Source organism: Salvelinus sp. IW2-2015, linkage group LG23, assembly GCF_002910315.2.
Source record: "Salvelinus sp. IW2-2015 linkage group LG23, ASM291031v2, whole genome shotgun sequence".
Lineage (NCBI taxonomy): Eukaryota > Metazoa > Chordata > Actinopteri > Salmoniformes > Salmonidae > Salvelinus > Salvelinus sp. IW2-2015.
Genome location: NC_036863.1, coordinates 19,480,122 through 19,505,282, shown reverse-complemented (window position 1 = coordinate 19,505,282; position 25,161 = coordinate 19,480,122). Strand labels below are relative to the sequence as shown.

At 41.0% G+C, this 25,161-nt stretch overlaps 1 protein-coding gene across 1 annotated transcript in view; it reads right to left on the bottom strand.

Annotated features, from left to right (window-relative positions):
- ppm1e (protein phosphatase, Mg2+/Mn2+ dependent, 1E) overlaps nucleotides 1–23,853 on the bottom strand; it is a 104,689-nt gene extending 80,836 nt beyond the window's left edge. Inside the window, exon 1 of the mRNA XM_023969254.2 lies at nucleotides 23,573–23,853. Coding sequence (XP_023825022.1) covers nucleotides 23,573–23,754 — 182 coding nt within the window. The 5' untranslated portion in view covers nucleotides 23,755–23,853. The remainder of the gene's footprint in view (nucleotides 1–23,572) is intronic.
- Nucleotides 23,854–25,161: the final 1,308 nt, after the last annotated feature.

Genomic DNA, 25,161 nt, shown 5'->3' with positions numbered 1-25,161 from the left:
CTGAAGACGCAGCTGGGACCACAGTCGTCAAAAAAAGAACCATTAGGTAACACACTACCCAGTCATGATTAAAACCTGCAGCGCTACGAGAGTCCCCTGCTCCAAAATACCAAGCGCAGATCCAGGCCTCTGAAGTGTGCCAATGACCATCTGGATGATCCAGGAGGAGGGAATGGGAGAAGGTCATGTGGTCTGATGAGACAAAATACTGGTGGTCTAAACTCCACTCGCCGTGTTTGGGTGAAGAAGATAGTATGTACACCCAAGAGCTATGCTCTCCCAGACCTAGTCATTGACCAGGTCCTGCCGTGTAGTTCTGGGCTGATCCCTCACCTTCCTCATGATCATTGATGCCCCACGAGGTGAGATCTTGCATGGCGCCCCAGACCGAGGGTGATTGACCGTCATTTTGAACTTCTTCCATTTTCTAATAATTGCGCCAACAGTTGTTGCCTTCTCACCAAGCTGCTTGCCTATTGTCCTGTAGCCCATCCCAGCCTTGTGCAGGTCTACAATTTTATTCCTGATGTCCTTACACAGCTTTCTGGTCTTGGCCATTGTGGAGATGTTGGAGTCTGTTTGATTGAGTGTGTGGACAGGTGTTTTTTATATAGGTAACGAGTTCAAACAGGTGCAGTTAATACAGGTAATGAGTGGAGAACAGGAGGGCTTCTTAAAGAAAAACTAACAGGTCTGTGAGAGCCGGAATTCTTACTGGTTGGTAGGTATTCAAATACTTATGTCATGCAATAAAATGCAAATTAATTACTTAAAAATCATACAATGTGATTTTCTGGATTTTTGTCTCACAGTTGAAGTGTACCTATGATAAAAATKACAGACCTCTACATGCTTTGTAAGTAGGAAAACCTGCAAAATCGGCAGTGTATCCAATACTTGTTCTCCCCACCGTACCTATGCAGTCAGGGTTCTCAATTCTGACATACTTAAAAAACAAGTACAGAAACAGTTTCAAGGCTGAGTATGACTTGTGTTGCACTGTCAAAAACGGAACCCAGAATAGACATGCTCTCATTAGGACTGTGTGTGTGTTTTCTGGTCTACATCTGTGTGGTGACCAATCAGTATTCTAGTTCATAATAAAAAATATGCATTGTATTTTAACAGAAACAGTTCCAACCTAGACTTTCTTTCTACAATAATTTCTACAGTAAGATGTACAGTAGGCCTGATCATTTTTCATCTGTACTGTTACTTAGGGTTGCACTATCAAAAAGCCGGTGTGTGTGTGTTCTGTTATTCATCTGTGTGATGTGATCAATCGGTTGATTCCAGTTCAGAATGAAAATAATGTATTGTACAGCAACAGTTCCAACCTAGACAGATATGTAATAGTGTTTTTAATGGGGGGAAATAAACATGAATAGATGAATAGATATTTATATGGATAATTAATTTAATTGTTATTTGTTTTTGTCTGTATTGCATTTGTTTTAGGCATAAGGGCAATGAAATGTACTGATATGTATGTATAGTTGCCTATTTTCCTAAGCTTGGGTCCCAGGAAAACACAGAATTTCTAATTTGGGTCCCAAGCTGAAAAGGTTTAAGAACCCCTGTTTTAGGTGCCTTTTGTCAAACTCCAAGCAAGCGCTCATGTGCCTTTTACTGAGGAGTGGCTTCCGTCTGGCTACTCTACCGTCTGGAAGGTTCTCCCATCTCCACAGAGGAACACTGGAGCTCTGTCAGAGTGACCATCACCTCCCTGACCAAGGCCCTTCTCCCCGATTGCTCAGTTTGGCCGGGCAACCAGCTCTAGGAAGAGTCTTGGTGGTTCCAAACTTCTTCCATTTTAGAGTGATAGAGGCCACTGTTCTTGGGGACCTTCAATGCTGCAGAAATGTGTTGGTACCCTTCGCCAGATCTGTGCCTCGACACAATTCTGTCTCGAGCTCTACAAACTATTCCTTCAACCTCACGGCTTGTTTTTTTTCTCTGACATGCACTGTCAACTGTGGCACCTTATATAGACAGGTGTGTGTGCCTTTCCAAATCATGCCCAATCAATTGAATTTACCACAGKTGGACTCCAATCAAGTTGTAGAAACATCAAGTATGATCAATGGAAACAGGATGCACCTGAGTTCAATTTCGAATCTCATAGCAAAGGGTCTGAATACTTATGTAACTAAGGTATCTGTTTTTTATTAGTAGTAACTTGTTTTCGCTTTGTCATTATAGGGTATTGATGAGGAAAAACATGTATTTAATCCATATTAGAATAAGGCTGTAACGTAACAACATTTGGAAAAAGTCAAGGGGTCTGAATACTTTCCGAATGCACCGTATCTATACTCAAGTATCCCTGCATATTGTAAATTTGCTATTGGTACTAACCCTGTATATAGCTTCCAATCTTATTTCTTGTTTTCTTTATTATAAATATTTATAATTTGTATTAGTTATACTATTTTGATAGGTTAATGCACTGTTGGTTAGAGCATACAAGTTAAGCATTTCACTGTACTTCTGCATGTGACACAACTTGCATTTATTCTTGGCCTACTGTATGTTTGGCGTTGATTTATTTAGCCTATTTAATTATCATTGCCTAGCATTCCTATTAATAGGCCTACGTAGGCTGTTAGGCCCATATGTACCCTAAAGTGCTTTTGTTCATTTGAACCTTTTCTATTTTTGCCTAGGTGTTTCAAAACCTGACATAAATAAACATTTTCAAACAAGACCTTGAGAGATGATCATTGACTTTACTGGTTTAGAATTATGCTACCATTGATTGTTAGGCTAAAAAGTGATACATGTAATCAGAACATTTTAGATTTGGCTTATAATTAAAAACTAAAAACTGTTTTAAGTGAGAAGTAGACATTGGTCTGAAGCCAAAAAAGAAAGKAAATTCACGAGCGCCACAATGCAAACTTCATCCATGCTCTACCAAGATTTTCCAGCAACAGGCAGGTTGCTTAGGATTCAAACCTCAAACAGCCTAATTCATACTCATTACAAAGGTAATGCATGGCATTCTTCTCACCCGACAAAGACATTAACCCATTCCACTACATTTAAATACTTTTTTCATCCATGAAAACATGCTTTGCTTTTATACTTACAACACCAGATTTGATTGAGTGAGTTGTTTTTTTGGTACGGTGGTGGCTGTCTGTATTTCCTTAAACCTTTATTTTAACAATGCATATCATTGAAAAATTAATATTTTTCATAAAGATCTTTTTTGGTAAGTAGGTACCCAACATAAAAAGCATGATTTGTTATGTTTGACACAGTCACTCATATACACTGAGTGTACAAAACATTATGCTTTTTCCATGACACTGACTATGTGAATCCAGATGAAAGCTATGATCCCTTATTGATGTCACTTGTTAAATCTACTTCAAATCAGTGAAGAAGGGGAGGAGATAGGTTCAAGAAGGATTTTTAAGCCTTGGGACAACGGAGACATGGATTGTGTATGTGTGCCATTTAGAGGGTGAATGGGCAAGATAAAAGATTTAAGTGCCTTTGCACGGGGTATGGTAGTAGGTACAAGGCGCACCGCTTTGTGTTAAGAACTGCAACGCTGCTGGGTTTTTCATGCTCAACAGTTTGCCGTGTGTATCAATAATGGTCCACTACCCAAAGGACATCCAGCCAACTTGACACAACTGTTTTTCTAAATGGTCGTTTTATCAATTGCTGTGCTGAACAATGGAGAGTTCATTACCTCTGCCAAATGACTATGTAGCTTAAAGTTTACTTTTGCAATAAAGATGACGATACAATAATACACATTTACAATAGGCCTATATCTAAAAAAGAATGATTACTTTCCATGGTTTTTACACCGGAAGGTGATTATACAACATTATTATACAACATTATAACACAGAAAAAATTATGCAATTAAAAGTAAAGTAAAAGTACACAATAATGACAAATGACAACAGAAATAATGTAGTTATTCGTATTTATTTAATATAATAACAGCAAATTTTCCAGTATACAATTTACAATCAAACGTATGTTTATCAGATATAGTCAACTTTGTACATATAATTCAGGAATGGCCACAATTGCTCTTGAAGAGCTACAGGGTTATGCAAGCTTTCTTGTTCACGCCCAGTTATACCACACCTGATTCTACTATTCAAGGTCTTGATGAACAGCTGAGGTCTTGATGAACAGCTGAGGTCTTGATGAACAGCTGAGGTCTTGATGAACAGCTGAGGTCTTGATGAACAGCTGAGGTCTTGTTGACCAGCTGAGGTCTTGATGAACAGCTGAGGTCTTGTTGAACAGCTGAGGTCTTGATGAACAGCTGAGTAGTAGAATCAGGTGTGGTAACACTGGGCTTGAACAAAAAGCCTGCATAGGCTTGTCAATAGTAATTTTGGTAACTCCTGATATAAACACTGACAAATGATAAACTTCTGAGAAACACATGTAAAATACAAAGTCATTCGACAAGTACAAAACACTTAAGAATACATATTTACAAATCTGACATTAGATAGGTGCTCCAGCTACAAATGTTCTTAATAATGCTGCACACAGCTGTTCAACTATAGTAAAAGAGCACACATTCCCACATTTATAAATGACAATATACATATGAAAACAGATGGGAGTACTCACAGCATTTGTAACAGAACATACATAAGGGCTACTGATAGTGTGCGATGTACTGTGTGCATATGAATAAGCTTAAGTCGTTTGTCAGCTCCACGTGGGCCAGCTTGACAAATTTCTTAACCTCTCAAATGACAGAAAGTGGCGCCTGAGAAGGAGAAACGTTCACAACCTGTGCAACTTATCGTGTGCATTTGTACCATAGGGATGGCGTGCATCTGGCAGATGAGGGCAACAATATCTTCCTTGAGAGTTTGAGAGCTGGTCTCTCCACGTTCTCACCTCCGTAGTAGCAAGACGGAAGCACTAGTACACAACACTGCCTGTCCCTTGCCAATCAACAATGCCCAACGAATCCAAAAGGCTATTTTACGAGACACCTAATAAATGAAAATAAGCACACACCGTGCGTCTGTTTCGGGAAAAGTACGGGGCCATCAAAAACAGCAAATTTTCAAATTTGTTATACAAAAGAGAACTGTCACAATATCCCGTTAGTCAAACCCAGGACCTTCAAGTCCCAGGGCGATGACACCAACCATTACGCTACGAACCCTGTAATAGATATGTCAACTTGACACTATTTAAATGGACAGTCTGGTGATAACAGCACGGGTTTATACCAAAATGTTTTTGTTTATTCACTCAGTACTGAGTGAATGTTTATTTATCTTGCTTGGTTAAAAAAATGGTCTAAAACAGTTGTGTTAAAAACAGTTTTATTTGATCACATAGGTAACCAAGTTAGCAAACATGGGTTTTTCTTTTGACTGAGTACAGGTCGAGCAAGCAAGCAATAATCATTATGATTGTATCAAATAAAAAAATAAAAATCTAATTTATTGGTCATATACACGTGTTTAGCAGATGTTATTGCGGGTGTAGCGAAATGTTTGTGCTTCTAGCTCCGACAGTGCAGTAATATCTAACAAGTAATATCTAACAGTTTCACAACATATACCCAAAATACACGCAAATCTAAGGAATGGATTAAGAATATATACATATATGACAGAGCAGCATTTGACTAAGATATTTACACACAATTAAAGTGACTAAGATAGCGTAGAATAGTATGGAGTACAGTATGGCCAGTGATTCCTAATCTATGTTTATAGGCAACCTCCTCTGATGTGCTAGTGATGGCTATTTAGCAGTCTGATGGCCTTGAGATAGAAGCTGTTTTCAGCCTCTCGTTCCCAGTTTGATGCACCTGTACTGACCTCGCCTTCTGGATGATAGCGAGGTGAACAGGCAGTGGCTCGGGTGGTTGATGTCCTTGATCTTTTTGGCCTTCCTATGGCATCGGGTGCTGTAGGTGTCCAGGAGGATGGGAAGTTTGCCCCCGGTAATGCGTTGGGCAGACCGCACCACCCTCTGGAGAGCTTTGCAGTTGTGGGCAGTGCAGTTACCGTACCAGGCGGCGATACAGCCCGACAGGATGCTCTCAATTATGCATCTGTTAAAGTTTGTGAGGATTTTAGGTGTTAAGCCAAATTTCTTTAGCCTCCTGAGGTTGATGAGGTGCTGTTGCGCCTTCTTCACCACACTGTCTGTGTGGGTGAACCATTTCAGTTTGTCAGTGATGTGTACAGCGAGGAACTTGAAGCTGCAGTCCCATCGATGTGGATGGGGAGTGCTCCCTCTGCTGTTTCCTGAAGTCCACGATCATCTCCTTAGTTTTTTTGACAATGAGTGAGAGGTTATTTTCCAGGCACCCCACTCCCAGAGCCCTCACCTTCTCCCTGTAGGCTGTCTCATCGTTGTTGGTAACTTCAGGTTTTCGGGAACAGATTGAAAAATAACCTGACACTGTGTTGATCAGGTCAGCGCAAATTTGGATTATAATGACAAGAATGGCATTGACAGTGGAGGGAGCGTACTGATTACACCCAAGTGTCCAGGTCAGCAGTTTACACAGATGACTTCACCCATATGAAAAACCTTCCATAGCAAAATATACATAGCTAGCTAGCTAGCTACCTTCCTTTTGCTTCTCATCTAATTGGTGTTATCTAGCTAGCTACAGTACAACTGCTAGCCTTCTACGAGCTAACTGCTACTGTTGTGCATCAACCGAGTTGAACCCGGTTTAAGAATTCAGATTCGGCTGAAAAGATGTTAGCATTGTCAGAAATGCTACAAAAAGGTAGGTACATCGTTGGTTTATATTGGGCAGAAATGAGCATGTGAGAGTGGTAAATTGTGAATTAAATTTTTAAAAGACAGTTGTCCCCTCAAACAAATTCAGTCTAATGGTCACCTCAGTCATGTGAAATCCATAGCTTAAGGCCTAATTTATTTATTTCAATTGACGGATTTCCTAAAATGAACTCTTTGAAAATTGTAAAATCTTTGAAATTGTTGCATGTTGCGTTTATATTTTTGGTCAGTGTAAGTGTTGGCAAAGCAAAGCGCAGAGACCTCACTAGTGTCAGAGAGACAAGAGCAGGCCCCCAGTGTCCAGTCTGGAGCGTGAAGTCACAAGCTCTGCTGGTCGGCTACAGTATAGCAGCCTAGCAGTGCCAAAAGCCCTGGTCTGGCCTAGAAACCCCAAAACATGGAATGCTTTAAAAAGTAAAAAGTGTAAAAAGTGTTTATTATGATCAAGTTTGATCCCCACAGTGAATTATTTTAAAGTTTGCTACACATTGTCACACATGACCACGTTCTGACAGAGACCAACGAGGAGGCTCGCGCCCTCATACCATAGACATTAAAACAAAAGTTGGGTTGACTCTCTCAGGCAGGATGAAAACAACTACGTTTCCCATGATATTTTGCTAGTTACGGCCACTTTCACCATGATCCTTATACATTTCTGGTGCCATTCAGCAATATGGAATGCTTCAAATTCAAATACTTCCCGTTTTCATGCGCCATCAGGAGTTTTCCATAGCGCTGACGTCATCCACGTATTCCTATCACCATCTACTTGTTTTAATGTCTATGGCAGAGAAAGGCACAGAGTCAGAGACCTCCAGTGGTCTGAAAAAGAGAACACAGCTCCCTTTAGGCAGAGGGACACTGTTCTCTAGGAGCTACAACACAGCAGACAAAAACGTCTCCCCCCCAGACTCATTGATAACCCCAATCCTGCATGAAGACAGAAGGTATGAAGTCCTAATTAATATCGGCCTCGGAGGAACACGATCATTAATGGCAGTATATATACAGTAAGCAGAGGACGCCTTCACTGATTTGTAAGTAATGACTTGTGAATCCTTACGGAGCCTTTTTCTCTGGCTCTCTCTAGCCCTTGTTTAGCCTAGTGGGGAATTCTAAATTGAGCAGCATCAATTGCAAGTGCAAAAAAACAGTTAATTCTGCCTTTGGCTACAAAGGAAAGGCATTGAGGAGACGTGTTCACTTCTACCACCTGTTTCCTGGGCAAGTCATGACTAGGATTCAACAGGCCTGAACTGCTGTGCCTGTGCACAGTATCTCTCTTTTTTTTTAAAGGATATAGAAAAACGGTGTTACAGCATACTAAGAACACATTACATAAGATCTTGTTGATTGCGCAACATTGCTGAACTCGTGCTATGGGTCAAGGTATGACATAGCCTAGCATGACCACTAATGCTTCGTTGCTTTGATTTATCACTCCCATTAAGCAATGCATCTGCCTTAATTAGAAAAGAGTGTAGTGGAGATTAACCCTGGTTGGAAATCACAGGTACTAATGACCTCTCTCTGCTGAGGTAATGTGTCATGATCTCACTCTATTGATTTGTGGTTTGTTGAGGTCAAATGTTTTGGTCGCTTTTATCCACCAATTCTCACTGGGATCAACTTCTCTAGCGCCCCAGTCTGTAAGTTGGTAGGCCTATAAGTCTATCAGTAAAACTTGAGGGTAATTTAGGGGTTTAAATAAATTCAATAACTCGAACCATACAAACATTACATTTATGTTCAGTAAATTCATAATGTTTATTCTTATATCATTAACACTTAGCTTTAAGTAAAAAGCAAGTGCAAGCAAACGAGCTGCGATGAGGTAGGCCTATTCCTTCAGCACTTTAAAAATGGACACTGACAGAAATTCAGATAGATGTTAGTTCAGATAAATTCAGCAAGATGTTGAGGCCTTAACTTTACTCTTCTTTAAGTCACCACACACACTCACACAGACAAACAGAGACACTCGGTAAGCCTACCATTTTAAGTATTTTATTAGGCCTATGTGGTCTAAAAAGGAAGGAAATACAATCATGAGGATCCACTTTTATATACAATATACCGCTGCACAGACAGCGCATTCCGCAAACAAAACAACCCTAGCAATATCAACTGGAATTACATGGGTCTATTACTGAACTTTTTGTTGAAAACAAATATTTGAATGGGATGAGAATGTCACTGGCAAACATGGTTACAGACCCAACAACATTATATAGTATCTCCCCCTCTTCAAGAAAAGCACATGAGCTAATTATAATACACAAAGTAAGCAAAACAATTAAATTATTGCAACATTGCCTAAAATGATGAATAAGATACTAATGAGATAGACCTACATAAGCAATATGCCTATAACAATTGAGATGTACAAACTATGGCATAAGGGAACGATGAGCGGATAAGAGGCAATCTGTAACTTCGATTAAGACATTAATAAGCGAGCTAAGATGTACGTAGTCAATACAACCATTTGTTCAGCACTTTTGAAATGTACAACTACAGAATTCAGAACATGGGCCGTTCTTACAGTATTCTTCCTGTACACCAAGTCAGAACCRTAGGATAAATAAAGGGGGCATATAAGCAGACAAAGAAAGCTCTTACAATATTCAATGATGACATTTCTCTAAAACAGGCTCTAGGCTACGTACATGTGCACCACCAAGTCAGAACAGTAGACTAAGTTCTTAAGGGGAAAGGGACCAAATTATTAGGGTGAGCTTACTACACAACATACACTTAGTATTACTTTCTTAGCTACAGTATACATATCTCCCTGGCATATTACATTATTTATGCAGATCATACAAGACATTTTTGGACTCACCGTTGTGCTGTGCTCACTTGAACAGGAAGGCGGCACGGTGGTCGTCCTTCTGGGCAAATTTTGCCATCAAACCTTTACATCAAAGTCTGGCATTCACTGGATTTATGGTGCTTTCAAGACAACTGGGAACTCGGAAAAAAACAAGGTTGAATCATGACGTCAGTGATCTTCAGAAAGAGGCCAGAGTTCCCGAGTTGGATGACCATTCAAATTGTATGTAATACCCTTGTTAAAACCAATTATGGAGTTTATTTGTTATAATTAATTGGTATTAGATTAAAAAGGTGATCGAATTGCTCCTGAATTGTAATGTCATTTTTGCATTTATTTTTAAGAAATATTTATTTAAATGTACAAGTGAATAGGTTGGTTTACTTTTAAGTTTAAGTTTTGACCAATAAGGTAGCTTGTTAAGCTGTGGCCAATGGGAGAGTTGACCTGGTTAACCTGAGGACTTTGAGAAAGAGACTTTGAAAAAAGAGGGCGATATGTTGAGAGATGGAGAGACATTATCAGTGTTGGTGAAGAAAAACTATGAAAGAAGACAATAAAAATAGAACAAAACCCATATCTACTGAGTTTTGAAGGGAAATACTGATTTGATTTTATAAGAGTTATTTTTATGTTGTTAAGAAAGACTTAGTAGAGACTGAAGCTACCGTCTCATCATGGAGGTATTTGACAGCTCGAGGTTAACCTAGCATCGTGCGAGACCTGGAGAGAATTGCTTGTGGAAGATTAACGAGTTCATGTTTCCATGGGATATCTGTTGCTGCTAAGGAGTACTGTCTGCATTGATAGATGTGCTTGCTGTGGATCTTGCGAGGACACCTGCACGGAACTGCTATACAGTGATCCCTCGCCACTTCGCGGTTCACTTATCGCGGATTCGCTATTTCGCGGATTTTCATAATGCATTTTTTTTTTTTTTTGGTGCATTGTGCTCTGCATTCTGATTCGCTAAAAACTCACTCCCGCTTCTTGTATCAAAACATGCTACGAATTGTGCTATCATTTTTGTCGTCTCGTGCAGTTATGTGTACGTACATAAAACAGCTTGGCAAATTTACATTAAGTTGGCCAGGAAGGAAGGAAGGACTAACGCTTGGTCGCTTAGCAACCATGGTGCGAATGGCCACTGAACTTAAGCGAGTAGCTGAGGAATGGGACCCTTTGATGAGCCGTTCATTACAGTTCTCCAACGTAATCGATGGTGGCATGTCGGTGTACAAGGATCTTTTTGCAAAGAAGAAAAAAGAGCGACAACAGCTGCCTATCACTATGTTCTTCTCCCGAACAAACACACCTGCACCTGTCTCTTATACACATCTAGATGTGTATAAGAGACAGCTTTGGGACTTCATGAATGTTGTCAATCTTTTTAAGCTCCAACGCGTGCCATCGGGTTTAACCAAGCTTGCAAGTCATTTGGATATGGGTTGTGAAAAATTGGGGGTTATTATTTTCATTTCTTTTGATGTGGTACATWAAAAATGTGGAAATATACATCTTGAACCTTATGTCTGTTGCATTGGTGGTCATTTAATGCATGGAAAAGCATATCCTTATATAATAACAAAAATCTCGAATCATTCTATCTGAAGTTAATACCCTAGTTGTCATCACCCTAGCGAGTTTACAATAGGGATTTTTATTGGAGATGTCCTTCTCACCTAATATCCCATGCTGTTGAGATATTCTAAGTAAAGTAATATCGTGAGAGTCAAATTCAAGCCTGGTGAGGAGGTTACATGTATTTTCCCAGTCGGAGCTCGTTTTTTCCCGAGTTCCCAGTTGTCTTGTCTGAAATTTCTCTGTATAACTTTAATCAGTTATAACTACATGAAGGTCTATGAAACAATACCCGAAGGAACTTTTGTAGAAGTACTTGGAATTTTATATTGGTCTCATGTACTAAACTGTGATGTTGATCAAGCTTGGTATTTCACTCGACCCTCTATCTCCGATGAAACAAATTCAAATCAAACAGCGGTCAGTGAAATTGATCACTTCCGAGATCTTAGACCTCATAAGGAAAAGGGATTGCTACCTGGCCAGATTCAGAAGAACAGATCTTCAACAAGATTATGAAGGTTATATTAACTGTAGAAACCAGGCAAAATACAAAATGGATAAGGCCAAATCCCAACATTACAAAGACGCTGTTAATGACAACTTACATCAGCCTTGTAAACTGTGGAACATTTAAAGGACATTGGCTCAAAAACAGAAAGTTAAAATCCTGTAGTATTGGCCTGGATATTGATGTTTTATGCAATGACCAGGAAAAGGTTGCAAATTATTTTAACAAGTTTTTACCACTATAGCCTTGTCTCTGGTTAAGAAGTTACCGACCTGCTCTGGACACTATGGCCAGTCTTTCATGAACAACTTTTACCATAGCAAAGGTATCACAAATTATTTGTTTGAGCTGTGCATGGTAACAGAGGACAAAGTTTCCAATCTACTATGCTTAATGAGCACAAACAAAGCAACTGGGCTGGATAACCTTCCTGCAAGATTCATAAAGGATAGTGCATGTGTTACAGCTAAAATGATAACGCATATTGTAAACCTTTCTATTAGTAGTGGAACATTTCCCAATGATCTCAAAACAGCCCGTGTGGTTCCGCTCCACACGAGCAGAAAAACATATGAAGGAAACTATAGGCCTGTGTCGATCCTCAGCACCTTATCCAAAGTTGTTGAGAGATTAGTTTTTAATCAACTTGAGGGATACCTTCGAGCACAAACTACTTTATGAATTCCAATCTGGCTTTAGAATAGCTCATTCCACTAATACTTGCCGTAACCACCTTTTTGACCACATCAAGCAGGAAAGTGGGAAGAGGAACTATACAGGTAGGGTCATGTTAGACTTGCAGAAAGCTTTTGACACTGTGGACCATGATATTCTCCTGATGAAACTGAAATGCATGGGTCTAAATGTTGTAGCAGTTAATTGGTTTAGGTCTTATCTGACCAACAGAACACAAGTATGTAATGTTGGTGATGTTCTGTCAGAGGCCAAAGAAACATCCTGTGGAATACCGCAGGGATCAATTTTAGGGCCTCTCTTATTTCTTATATAYGTTAATGATATGCCAGATACAGTAAAGTGCAAACTCCTGCTTTATGCTGATGACTCAGCCATACTGGTATCAGGGAAGGATACAGTTTACATAGATGAGACCCTGAGTAAGGAATTACATTTTGTTAGAGATTGGTTAACTGGCAAAAAATGGTCACTACATTTGGGAAAAACTGAATCGATTTTGTTTGGAACAAAACGTAGATTGTTTAGGGCTGACAAGATAAAGGCAAACTGTGCAGGCAAGGATATTGAATCTAACTTATCTTGGTGTGTCCATAGATCAGTGCCTTTCTGGAGACCTGATTGCTGCCAAATTCCTTCTAAAATGGTGAATAAATTGAAATGTTTATATCCTAATGCTAGATATTTTAACATCAAAGTTAAGAAACTGCTAGTCTCAACCTTGATTCAGTGTCATTTTGATCATGCATGCTCTGCTTGGTATTGAGGGCTATCAAAAAAGCTGGAAAAGATGATGCAATGAAAATAATGTTTTCAGGTATATGCTGAATGTCCCATAGGATCCACATAGGGGTACTGGAGTTCCGGTAGGTGGGCTTGTTTCCTTTGGAGTCCAGAGTGGACCAACTTAAACTTAATCATATGTTTGACATCTTAAATGATCGTGCCCCTGGTTATATGAAAAACCACATTGATATGGTCTATAACCAACACAGTTACAATACCAACCCTTTGATAACATGGCTGTAATTGAACACATTTGTCGGTAGAAATTGTGTTCAACGTCCACTGAAGAAGCTAGCAAGTTGACTAGATAGCTACAGTAGTTGCCGTGTCTTGTAAAATACCAACAGTYAAAAGTACTGCGAGGAGCACGTTTTTCTATACAGGCATTTGTCTATGGAATAGCCTCCCCCTGGAGATCAAGCAAAGAAAAAGTAGAAATAGCTTTAAAAAGCAGGAAAAGGTTTTAATTTGGACAATGTTATCTAAGTAAKAGAAACCACACCACTGCCCCTTGTGCCCCCTACTGCTGGTCAGGTGTATTTATTTGAATCAAATCAAATCAAATCAAATTTTATTAGTCACATACACATGGTTAGCAGATGTTAATGCGAGTGTAGCGAAATGCTTGTGCTTCTAGTTCCGACAATGCAGTAATAACCAACAAGTAATCTAACCTAACAATTCCACAACTACTACCTTATACACACACAAGTGTAAAGGGATAAAGAATATGTACATAAAGATATATGTAATGATGGGTATGATGTGCAATGAATAGATTGTTTTAGTGTGAAATGAAAATGGTTGATTTTTAAGGTTAGGGAGAAGTGCAGTGAATAGTGCCACTTTTTAGGATGTCAATATAAATGAATGTATTTATGGTGGTTTATAATTTTGTCTTGTCTTTTAATCATTATATGTGTTGTTGTTTTTACCATCGAGTTCCACTTTGGAAACAAGCGTTTTAATTAATACTTTCAAGTGATATCCTCTGGGTCCACATTGTACATTTTGTTGTAGATGTATTTTACCCAAAATAAATTAAATTCAATGATGCTGACATAATCAGTCCAATCAAAGCTACGGTAGATATAATGTGATTTTACGTCATTTTATCTGTGGCCAATGACCTTGAGCCTTCTTGGATGAGCACTTCTAATGTAAATCTATTGCAGCACCCAAGGGGGCTTGAACTTTCTAGCTCTCCCTGTAGATTCTGCGGTGACGTAGTGTCCCCATGAGTGACAGTACACTGAGCCAATCACGGCGCAACTAGAGAAGATTACCAACGCCTACAGAAAGCAGAGCTAGGCTGAAACACCTGTATTTTGGAGCTGCCTTACTCAAGAAAGCAAGAAAGAGACCATGTTTGTATGAGGCTTTATTCACTCAAAAAATGTGTTTTTATATTGTTAACCAACTGATATGTGGACACTAATTATTACCAAAATAACATGCAAAAAACAGGCAAAAAAAACAACAGGTGAGGCTCTCACCTGCCCTGAATGACAGATCGCCACTGCTCGTCTCGAGATTTATGACACATGAGGGAGGCTGACGGATTCCTTCTTTCTCTCTCTCTAAACCAGATGCCTGCAATGTGTCTTCTGTAAAATCTCCATCTAATTATTTTGTGCGTGTGTGTTTTGGGAGCAGCTGCTGTCAATGTTGCTGAAGAACAATCACGCTCTAATTCGATGCCAAAAAGCTCTTAGCCAGACTTTGGCTTGACACAAAAAATGAACAGGACAATTTCATCAGGGTGCTCTAGTGCATAAATACATTATTCGTTTTCATGTAAAGCACTATTTGATGTGAGAGCTGAAAAATGAGTGGAATTGATCATTCGGAAACAGAGCATCTCATCAGTCTTTTGTGAGATGGACAAATTGTAGGCCTGATTACAGTTGTCTCATTAATCCTGAACAACTGCAAGATTGCACTAACATTGTAATTACATTGTAGTTATTAAGATGTGAATGGAAAACCACGCTTGATCCAGTACAACTCTGCGACGCTGTGGTAGTCCATTAGGACTGAGGCACTTTGGGTGAGGGAACAGATGAGCCCCCCTCTTCCTGTTGCGTTATGAATGAGGAGATGTAGTCAAGTGTGAAACATGCAAATGTCTCCCCTGCTCTTCTGATGTCCAATCCGGTCGCACAGCAGTGCTCATTAACGCAGCTGTCAGTTGCAGCGCTTCCAACACCACACACTGTTACTCCAGCACTGAACAGAAGCAAACTGTGTGTGTGTGTGCGCGCRCTCGCGAATGCATTTCTTGGAGGAATCCGGATGTGCGCATGGTTGTTTACAGCTGTGTGAGACGTGCCTGTTTAATTAAGATTAGGAGAGCTCTCCTCTCAATTACTGTCCATCAGCCCTCCCAGTGGGGGTACCGGGGGCAGCAGGAGACAAGAGAGTGGAGGGAATGGGGAAGGAGGAGGCTTAGGCTCAATCCCAATACACAAACCCCCACCCCACTCCTAGCCCTCCCCCTCTGTTTTGCGCGATCCCGCAAGCCCCATCAAGTCGGAGTGGTATGAGGAGTGGTGAGGGGAACGGCACCTCCGTACCTTCAGGCTCTGATCAGGCCCTACACCCAAACAAGGGCACTGCGTTCATCCACCTCTGGCCTGCTCGCCTCCCTACCTCTGAGGAAGTACAGTTCCCGCTCAGCCCAGTCAAAACTGTTCGCTGCTCTGGCACCCCAATGGTGGAACAAACTCCCTCACGACGCCAGGTCAGCGGAGTCAATCACCACCTTCCGGAGACACCTGAAACCCCACCTCTTTAAGGAATACCTAGGATAGGATAATAAAATAATCCTTCTAACCCCCCCCCCCCTTAAAAGAGTTAGATGCACTATTGTAAAGTGGTTGTTCCACTGGATATCATAAGGTGAATGCACCAATTTGTAAGTCGCTCTGGATAAGAGCGTCTGCTAAATGACTTAAATGTAAATGTAAATGGTATCCCAATTCAACTTTGAGCGAGGTGTAGTGCCTTTTCAGCCTTCTAGTCTGCCCTCCAAATGAAGCGAATTGAGACGCAGACTTTCTATCAAGTGTTTCCCAAAACTCCCATGAAGCTCTATGAACCAACTCTGGCGAGTTTCTAGAATAATGGCTGACAAAAGTACTAGGATGGAAGCAAATGTAAGTAAAACTTAATATGAATCATGCGACAACAAAAAAATACAGTTAAGAGGCATGTTTGTAGTCAAACAATTATGCATATTTTTGTCATAAGTTAATTTACAAAAATAGCTATTTACAAGCTGACATTAGCCAGATAGCTATACATTTAGTAATACGTGTTGTTTAATGTTTTAGGGACTCTAGCAAACCAGGCTGTCATCTTGTGAAACCCAGTGGATGTAAATAATCTAGCTAAAGCATCTGCAAATTGTATAAAATATTTTGTATGCATGCCTTATAGTTCATAAAGAAATCGAAGTCAATCACTTGTCATTGTTCTTTATTGTAGTAATTTTAATGTTAGAGATTGCAGATATTTGTCAGGCAATAAAGCTGAAGTAATGTAGCTAACTCTTTTCTTGCTTAGTGGAGGATAAAAATACCAGTATGCTTATGGATGCGTAGCTATGCAGCCGATCTGTTTATTGACCCTAAAACGTTTGGTGTATATACACACACACACACACATCTCAGAACAAGAGTTTTAATTGCTTCCACTGGTTAATCATGTATCCTCAAGAAATTGCAGAAAATTACTGCGTGAAGGAAATGCAACTTTTACATGTCAAACCGCTATTATGGAATGAAAGTCCTGCTTCAGTACTAATCCACATTGAACTACAGCCAGAGGATGGGCACATTACGAGCACATTGTTGTTTTGCAGTTCTCATTTGTTGCTCATATGGTAAGTACGTATTTGTTGCATGAGAAATACAAGGAAAGTTATTACTGCCGCCAGTACAGGGCATTGTGAAAACACAAGGGTCGTCGTCAATGAATTGCGTGGTATAGGCAATGCCTTGGTGGCTTCTACTGATCGCGAGTGATGCAGCGATGTCCAATTTCATAGGGTTATTTATTATTTCTCCCTACCATTAGTTGATCCGTTTGGAGGAACATTACCCCACGAGAGACACTCAGGGCTAAGGGGGGTATTGGACGGGGAGGCCTAAGGGGGGCATTGGGATTGAAACCAAGTCATGGCCCTCCTCTATCCATCCATCCCTCTATTGTTACCAGTGGCATGTATTCATTGATGCCAAGGGAAGAAAATAATTTATATTTAGGCTCTCTGCGTTTCATAATTTTACTTCTATTCGCAAGAGGGTGAATGTACACTACCGTTCAAAAGTTTGGGGTCACTTAGAAATGTCCTAGTTTTTGAAAGAAAAGCTAATTTTTTGTCCATTAAAAGAAAAAATGTATCAGAAATACAGTGTAGACATTGTTAATGTTGCAAATTACTATTGTAGCTGGAAACGGCTGATTTAAAAAAAATGGAATATCTACATATGCGTACAGAGGCCCATTATCAGCAACCATCACTCCTGTGTTCCTTAGACTAGTTGAGTATCTGGAGCATCAGCATTTGTGGGTTTCATTACAGGCTCAAAATGGCCAGAAACAAAGGATTTTCTTCTGAAACTCATCAGTCTATTCTTGTTATGAGAAATTAAGGCTATTTCATGCGAGAAATTGCCAAGAAACTGAAGATCTCGTACAACGCTGTGTACTACTCCCTTCACAGAACAGCGCAAACTGGCTCTAACCAGAATAGAAAGAGGCCCCGGTGCACAACTGAGCAAGAGGACAAGTACATTAGAGTGTCTAGTTGGAGAAACAGACGCCTCACAAGTCCTCAACTGGCAGCTTCATTAAATAGTACCCGCAAAACACCAGTCTCAACGTCAACAGTGAAGAGGCAACACCAGGATGCTGGCCTTCACTCCTATCAAATCCCATTGAGAGCATAGATCAGACAGAAAAACCTGAATTATTGCATCTCATTGTGTTGTTGTCCTCCAGTGGCCAGCTAGCTAAAATTGGCCCTTTCCTAAATTCTCCAGGAATGGAGATAGGGATTTGGACTTCTGTTTTTCCTGGTTTTACTTAATTCTCCGRACTGGCCAAAGATTATAACAGCGATTCTGATCCAACCATTAATTCAGAACTTGTTGTGCCTCTGGCCTGATAGGATGGAAGTTCAATATGTAGCTAGATGTACAGTCGTGGCCAAAAGTTTTGAGAATGACACAAATATAAATTTTCAAGGGCCTCCCGGGTGGCGCAGTGGTCTAAGGCACTGCATCGCAGTGCTAGCTGTGCCAACAGAGACTCTGGGTTCGAGCCCAGGCTCTGTCGCAGCCGGCCGCGACCGGGAGGTCCATGGGGCGACGCACAATTGGCCTAGCCTCGTCCGGGTTATGGAGGGTTTGGCCGGTAGGGATATCCTTGTCTCATCGCACACTAGCGACTCCTGTGGCGGACCGGCGCGCTGTGTTAAGAAGCAGTGCGGCTTGGTTGGGTTGTGTTTCGGAGGACGTATGGCTCTCGACCTTTGTCTCTCCCGAGCCCGTACGGGAGTTGTAGCGATGAGACAAGACAGTAACTACTAACAATTGGATACCACCAAATTGGGGATAAATTGTATTTTCACAAAGTCTGCTGCCTCAGTTTGTATGCTGGCAATTTGCATATACTCCAGAATGTTATGAAGAGTGATCAGATGAATTGCAATTAATTGCAAAGTCCCTCTTTGCCATGCAAATGAACTGAATCCCCCAAAAACATTTCCACTGCATTTCAGCCCTGCCACAAAAGGACCAGCTGACATCATGTCAGTGATTATCTCGTTAACACAGGTGTGAGTGTTGACGAGGACAAGGCTGGAGATCACTCTGTCATGCTGATTGAGTTTCAATAACAGACTGGAAGCTTCAAAAGGAGGGTAGTCCTTGGAATCATTGTTCTTCCTCTGTCAACCCAGGTTACCTGCAAGGAAACACGTGCCGTCATCATTGCTTTGCACAAAAAGGGCTTCACAGGCAAGGATATTGCTGCCAGTAAGATTGCACCTCAATCAAAAGCTTGTCCGGAGAAGACGAGGTGAGCGCCCCACCATCAGTCCTGTGTCATGCCAACAGTAAAGCATCCTGAGACCATTCATGTGTGAGGTTGCTTCTCAGCCAAGGGAGTGGGCTCACTCACAATTTTGCCTAAGAACACAGCCATGAATAAAGAATGGTACCAACACATCCTCCGAGAGCAACTTCTCCCAACCATCCAGGAACAGTTTGGTGACGAACAATGCCTTTTCTAGCATGATGGAGCACCTTGCCATAAGGCAAAAGTGATAACTAAGTGTCTCGGGGAACAAAACATTGATATTTGGGTCCATGGCCAGGAAACTCCAGACCTTAATCCCATTGAGAACGTGTGGTCAATCCTCAAGAGGCGGTGGGACAAACAAAACCCACAAACTCCAAGCATTGATTATGCAGAATGGGCTGCCATCAGTCAGGATGTGGCCCAGAAGATAATTGACAGCATGCCAGGGGATTGCAGAGGTCTTGAAAAAGAAGGGTCAACACTGCAAATATTGACTCTTGCATCAACTTCATGTAACTGTCAATAAAAGCCTTTGACACTTATGAAATGCTTTGAATTATACTTCAGTATTCCATAGTAACATCTGACAAAAATATCTAAAGACACTGAAGTAGCAAACTTGTGGAAATTAATATTTGTGTCATTCTCAAAACTTTTGGCCACGACTGTAGAAGGCTAATGTTAACTAGCTAACGTTGCCCATGAATGCAAGTTAGGCTACCGAGCAAGCATTAGCCAGTTAGCCCAGAGACAACAAAAAATAAAAGCATGTAATGTATGACAGAGTGATAGACCGTTTCGTCAACACGAAAGAGAGGAGGATGGCATTGGTGTTAGGGTGAGTCAACATGCATGCACACATGCAAACAGAAATCCACATTATATTTAGCTTATGTTGATTGGACTAAATTGTGAAGTTGAAATGGTGTTTGAATAGTGGAGGCAGCTTCTGTTTTCTTAAGTCTCTGTGGTTCTAAACCAATAGATGTTTAGTGGTCCGAAATGTCGGAAACATTAACTTGCTTTGACCATGCTGTAGGTCATGTAACTATCTGTTACTGTACATGCAATATGCTTTGTGGACTTCACTGGACAGAGGTTGCTATCCGGTTTTGTGATAAAACAAAAAAGTGTGGTTGAATTTATATCTGCTACTAGGACTTCTGATTGTCTCTGCCTTTATGCCTATATTTCACAGTCGCAAGGCATATGAATTAACAGGTTGTAGAGCAAACAATGCATTATCACAAGACATAGGTTGTAATATTGGATTGGGGGGGGGGGGGGTTGACTTCCCCAGTGATTTTATCCATGCACCCCTAATGATTGTTACCCATCCTCAAGACAGCCTCTACAGCCGTTCCAACATAACTAGTTGTCAGGCAGTAAGTAATGTCTATCTTTAGCCACCACAGCATATGTGTTGAATTATGCATTGCATATATTGCATAGGCTCCTCCTGTGGTTATTTTTTCTTTATAATGACATGGTGGAATTGTGAGGACAAATGAGCCTGCTGACATGTATGCCTGCATCCATTTTGTTCCTCTCTCTCCCACTCCCTTGTCAACAGCCATCATTAAGGGGTGTAAGGAACACCTGACAAGCTGCTCAGTTCACCCAGCTTCAAAGTGCCTTGTCAGATGAGGAGATGGTGACGGCTTCAAACACAAGCCGACTGGGTTTGCAACGCCGAGCTGCTTTCATCATTAGCATTGTTAATAAAAGGTTATTAGTCAGCTGCTCTGACACACACACACACACACACACTTCCCAGGAAGTGCACTGCTGTAGCGGGACAGAGGTGGCCACTCGTTAACAATAACTGAGTGAGGTCTGCGTCCTACTTTGCTTCCGACAGTGCTGCTTCCAGCATATTCTGTCAATCACAGAGTAGGTACAAATTCAAATGAAGGTCAATGGTCTTACTAGTGTTTGATGGTTGGATAATGATCAACTGTTATATTTGATGGCTCCATAAGTACATGATCTTTGTGTACATTGTTTCAGAAATCCAGACAGACAATAAGCACAGGCTTCCTGTGCGCAAAGCCAAAGCATTCCTGTCACTTGAATGTTTTTGAATCGTGACAATCATACCCTACTTTTTTGGGTTAAATTCAAAAGTGAGTTCTCATTAAATGTGAMATATACGATAGCGAGCGCAGTCCCATTTCGGTGTCGTGATTCCTTTATCCTCCAGAAGTATCATTACGTGTCAGCCATGACAGTTTGAGAGGAGGGTTGCGTCTCACCCACACACTGAGCCGGCTGACGCTGGCCCGGGTGTACCTTGTCACAATGCCCCCCCCCCCACATAAGTGTGAAACCTAGCTGATTTCTCTACCTTTCAAATGTGTGCCTATAATCTCTCAGGCAGGGATGGGAATGTGACAAAATCGTATTCACACTGGCGTCATTGCAAACGTACACACACACACACACACACACACACACACACACACACACACACAAATCCACATCTGCGTTCATTTCCACCATTTCGAATACACACACAGGGAGAGCAGCAAAGGGGATCTCCACCTCTCTCCCAGGCCTATTATTAGATCTTCAACAGAGACAAAATAATCACACGTTCAGCTGAAACACAACAGGAGCTGATGCTTGCAGCACAGTGTGTAAGAATGTGTCTCACTTTGTGCCATATTAAGACATTGCTCTCCTTTAAAAATACTATCATTAGAGCTGCAGGAATGACACAGTGGAAAACAAATAATCAAACTATGATAACTTTAGAGAGAGGGAACCAGGAAACACTGCAAATATCCACAAATGGAAATTGTTTTTGTGTAATAAATGCATAATATGTGAGTTCTCATTAGATAAACGTAGGCTTATCCATGGGGTCAATTACATTTAATATCTGTCAATATATAAACACCAGGCCTACTGTCTGTTCTGGTAGTATAGGCTCTGGCAGCATCCAGAGCTGTGTGCAAATTTGAATAAAACAAACAGTCATAGACAATAAGCTCTTTGTGCAAAGCAGATCTAGCACACTGATACTGCTACAACAACTCATCTCAACGCTTCAGTCTCTTCCCAAACATTCGGAATGGGTGGCATTGGCACAACAAGATTAGGTCTTTGAAATGGGGCAGGGAGTGAACATCAAAATACTGTTGTATGATATGGAATAGCTTCAGTAAACTACTGACACGGAACCGAACACAGCACTTCCAATTCAGCATTGAGTTCCCTAGCTCTATGTAAAGTAAACACAGAGCAAACATAATACATTGAAAGCTCATATTTACAAGGTCAAGTATTCATTATTTCCAAACACTTGGGTGCCTTTAATAGTGGCAATTAAATGGCTCTATTTTAGACTGGGCTATGTTTGCTTCTTGTTGTGTCGTTTATTGTTGGTGTCAAAATTACAAGCATCAATTTGCAATCATCCTCGACATGCTTGAGAAATTCACAATTGTCTTTTCGGTCTCTTCGGTGGTTTGATGTACTATTTATGTATGCGAGTGTGACGTAATATATCTAAAACTGCTCACACACATTTTGCTTTGAATTGAATTTATTGTGGAGCCCGCGCCCACGAGCGCAGGTGAGCTAAAGATGGTTGCGAATACACAGAAATTGAGTTTAAAAAAAAAGGCAAATCAGGAAATAGTGAACAAAGTGTGTATAGTGTCACCTCCATACTGTTGTCATGCCTGTACGACTAAACTGTATGAATCGGAAAGTCTGCTATGGTTAATATGAGGAATCCAATAGTTCCTTCCTACGAATGAAATGACGTCGTGCGACGCAAAAAGAGAGGGTGAATTCACATTAACGGTACCTCGAATAACTTGGATGGACGAATGGAAGGAGAGGAACCGACGTACAGCTGAAATATATTTGAAGTTCGTCTTTCCTCTCTTACATATGTCACAACATAAACCATCCAATGACGTCAGCGGCAACATGGGAGATGACGATGTCAGGACATTGCAAGTGGCTTCACAGGCCACCCGGCAAAACTGACCGGAGAGCAATTATGTAGCAACCAAATTGCTCACAGAATGTAAAAGGCTGCTTTTTTTTTTGAACACTGTAGGCTATCGGTAGCTTATATTTTATATTAACTGTGTTTCCGTAAATCAGTCATAGCAAATTATTGTAAAATAGACTACAGCCAACACAATTATAGTGTACGTTCACTTAGGTTGACTCCAAATTCCTGACCTATTCTAGTTGAAACTGGTMATGCAAAAGGCAAACCACAAACCGTTCGTTTAAGCTTCATACAAAACAATTTATAAAATCAAATCGGTACTTACTATTTGCACAGGTGCTGAAGACACATATCGAGGCATTCCCCTTCCACTTCGTCCGCCGAGGTGAGGTCCGATAAAGGGCGCATTGGCACAGGGTCGTTCTCCTGGAGTGGTGGCCTCATCTCTCGGAGGAAGAGCTCCAAGAACCTTCGGAAGGTTTTCTCCTCTGTTGCAGAGCCGGCCATCACTTCTCATTCCTGGACAGACAAGAGACAGCAGTAGCCGGGCAAGAAGACTACTTCAAATCGCTGGCTGGACAGCTCCCCACTGGTGTCTGTTGGGAACGCGCGCGCGTAAACAAGGCTTTCGCTCAATCACAGAAGAGGGTGGGTGGATGATGATAACGTATAGGAAATGGGAGGGAATTTTTTGATAAAAGGGAGGACGCGTCGGGTTTGGGAACGCGCACGTACAAGAGTCACCGCGAAAATAAGATCAAAGTGAGGAATTTTTGTATGGAGGTCAATGAGTGTCGAATTTGTTAAACAAACAATTACTAATTTGCTACGTGAAGCTTATTTGATCGGATAGAAGTGTCGTAATGGTTCGGTTGTTACGAATGCACTGATATAAGTGGATGCACGTGTCATTTCGGCAACTTAGGAAAAAAACKAATTTATATCGGACTTGTGCCTTTTGTTCACACTCGTATATACCCTCTCATTGGCTAGAATTGTCCCACCTGATCTCGCCTCCCGCCTGACTTCCATCTTTGAGGACATGCAGTTCCATTGTAAGAGTGGTCACACGATTTACTTGTCAATATAATAGATACTCGTTGGATTAAATAAACCACATGCTTTAAAATAAGCTTTAAAGGTGGGCAAATTGCCTTCACTGTGCAGTAACTAACAACAAATATCATTAGCATACAGTGCGGTCGGAAAGTATTCAGACCCCTTGACTTTTTCCACATTTTGTTATGTTACAGCCTTATTCTAAAATGGATTACATTGTTCTCCCCCTAAATCTACACACAATACCCCATAATGACAAAGAAAAAACAGTTTAGAATATTTTTCTAATGTATTACAAATAAAAAACAGAAATATCACATTTACATAARTATTCAGACCGTTTACTCAGTACTTTGTTGAAGCACCTTTGGCAGCAATTACAGCCTCGAGTCTTGGCACACCTGTATTTGTGGAGTTTTTCCCATTCTTCTCTGCAGATCCTCTTAAGCTCTGTCAGGTTGGATAAGAAACGTCGCTGCACTGATATGTTCAGGTCTCCAGAGATGTTCGATCAGGTTCAAGTCTGGGCGGGACACTCAGACTTGGCCCGAAGCCACTCCTGCGTTGTCTTGGCTGTGTGCCTAGGGTCATTGTCCTGTTGAAAAGGTGAACCTTCACTCCAGTCTAAGGTCTTGAGCAGGTTTTCGTCAAGGATCTCTACTTTGCTCCGTTCATCTTTCCCTCGATCCTGACTAGTCTCCCAGTCCCTGCCGCTGAAAAACATACCCACAGCATGATACTGCCACCACCATTCTTCACCGTAGGGATGGTGCCAGGTTTCCTCCAGAAGTGACGCTTGGCATTCAGGTCAAAGAGTTCAATCTTGGTTTCATCAGACTAGAGAGTCTTGTTACT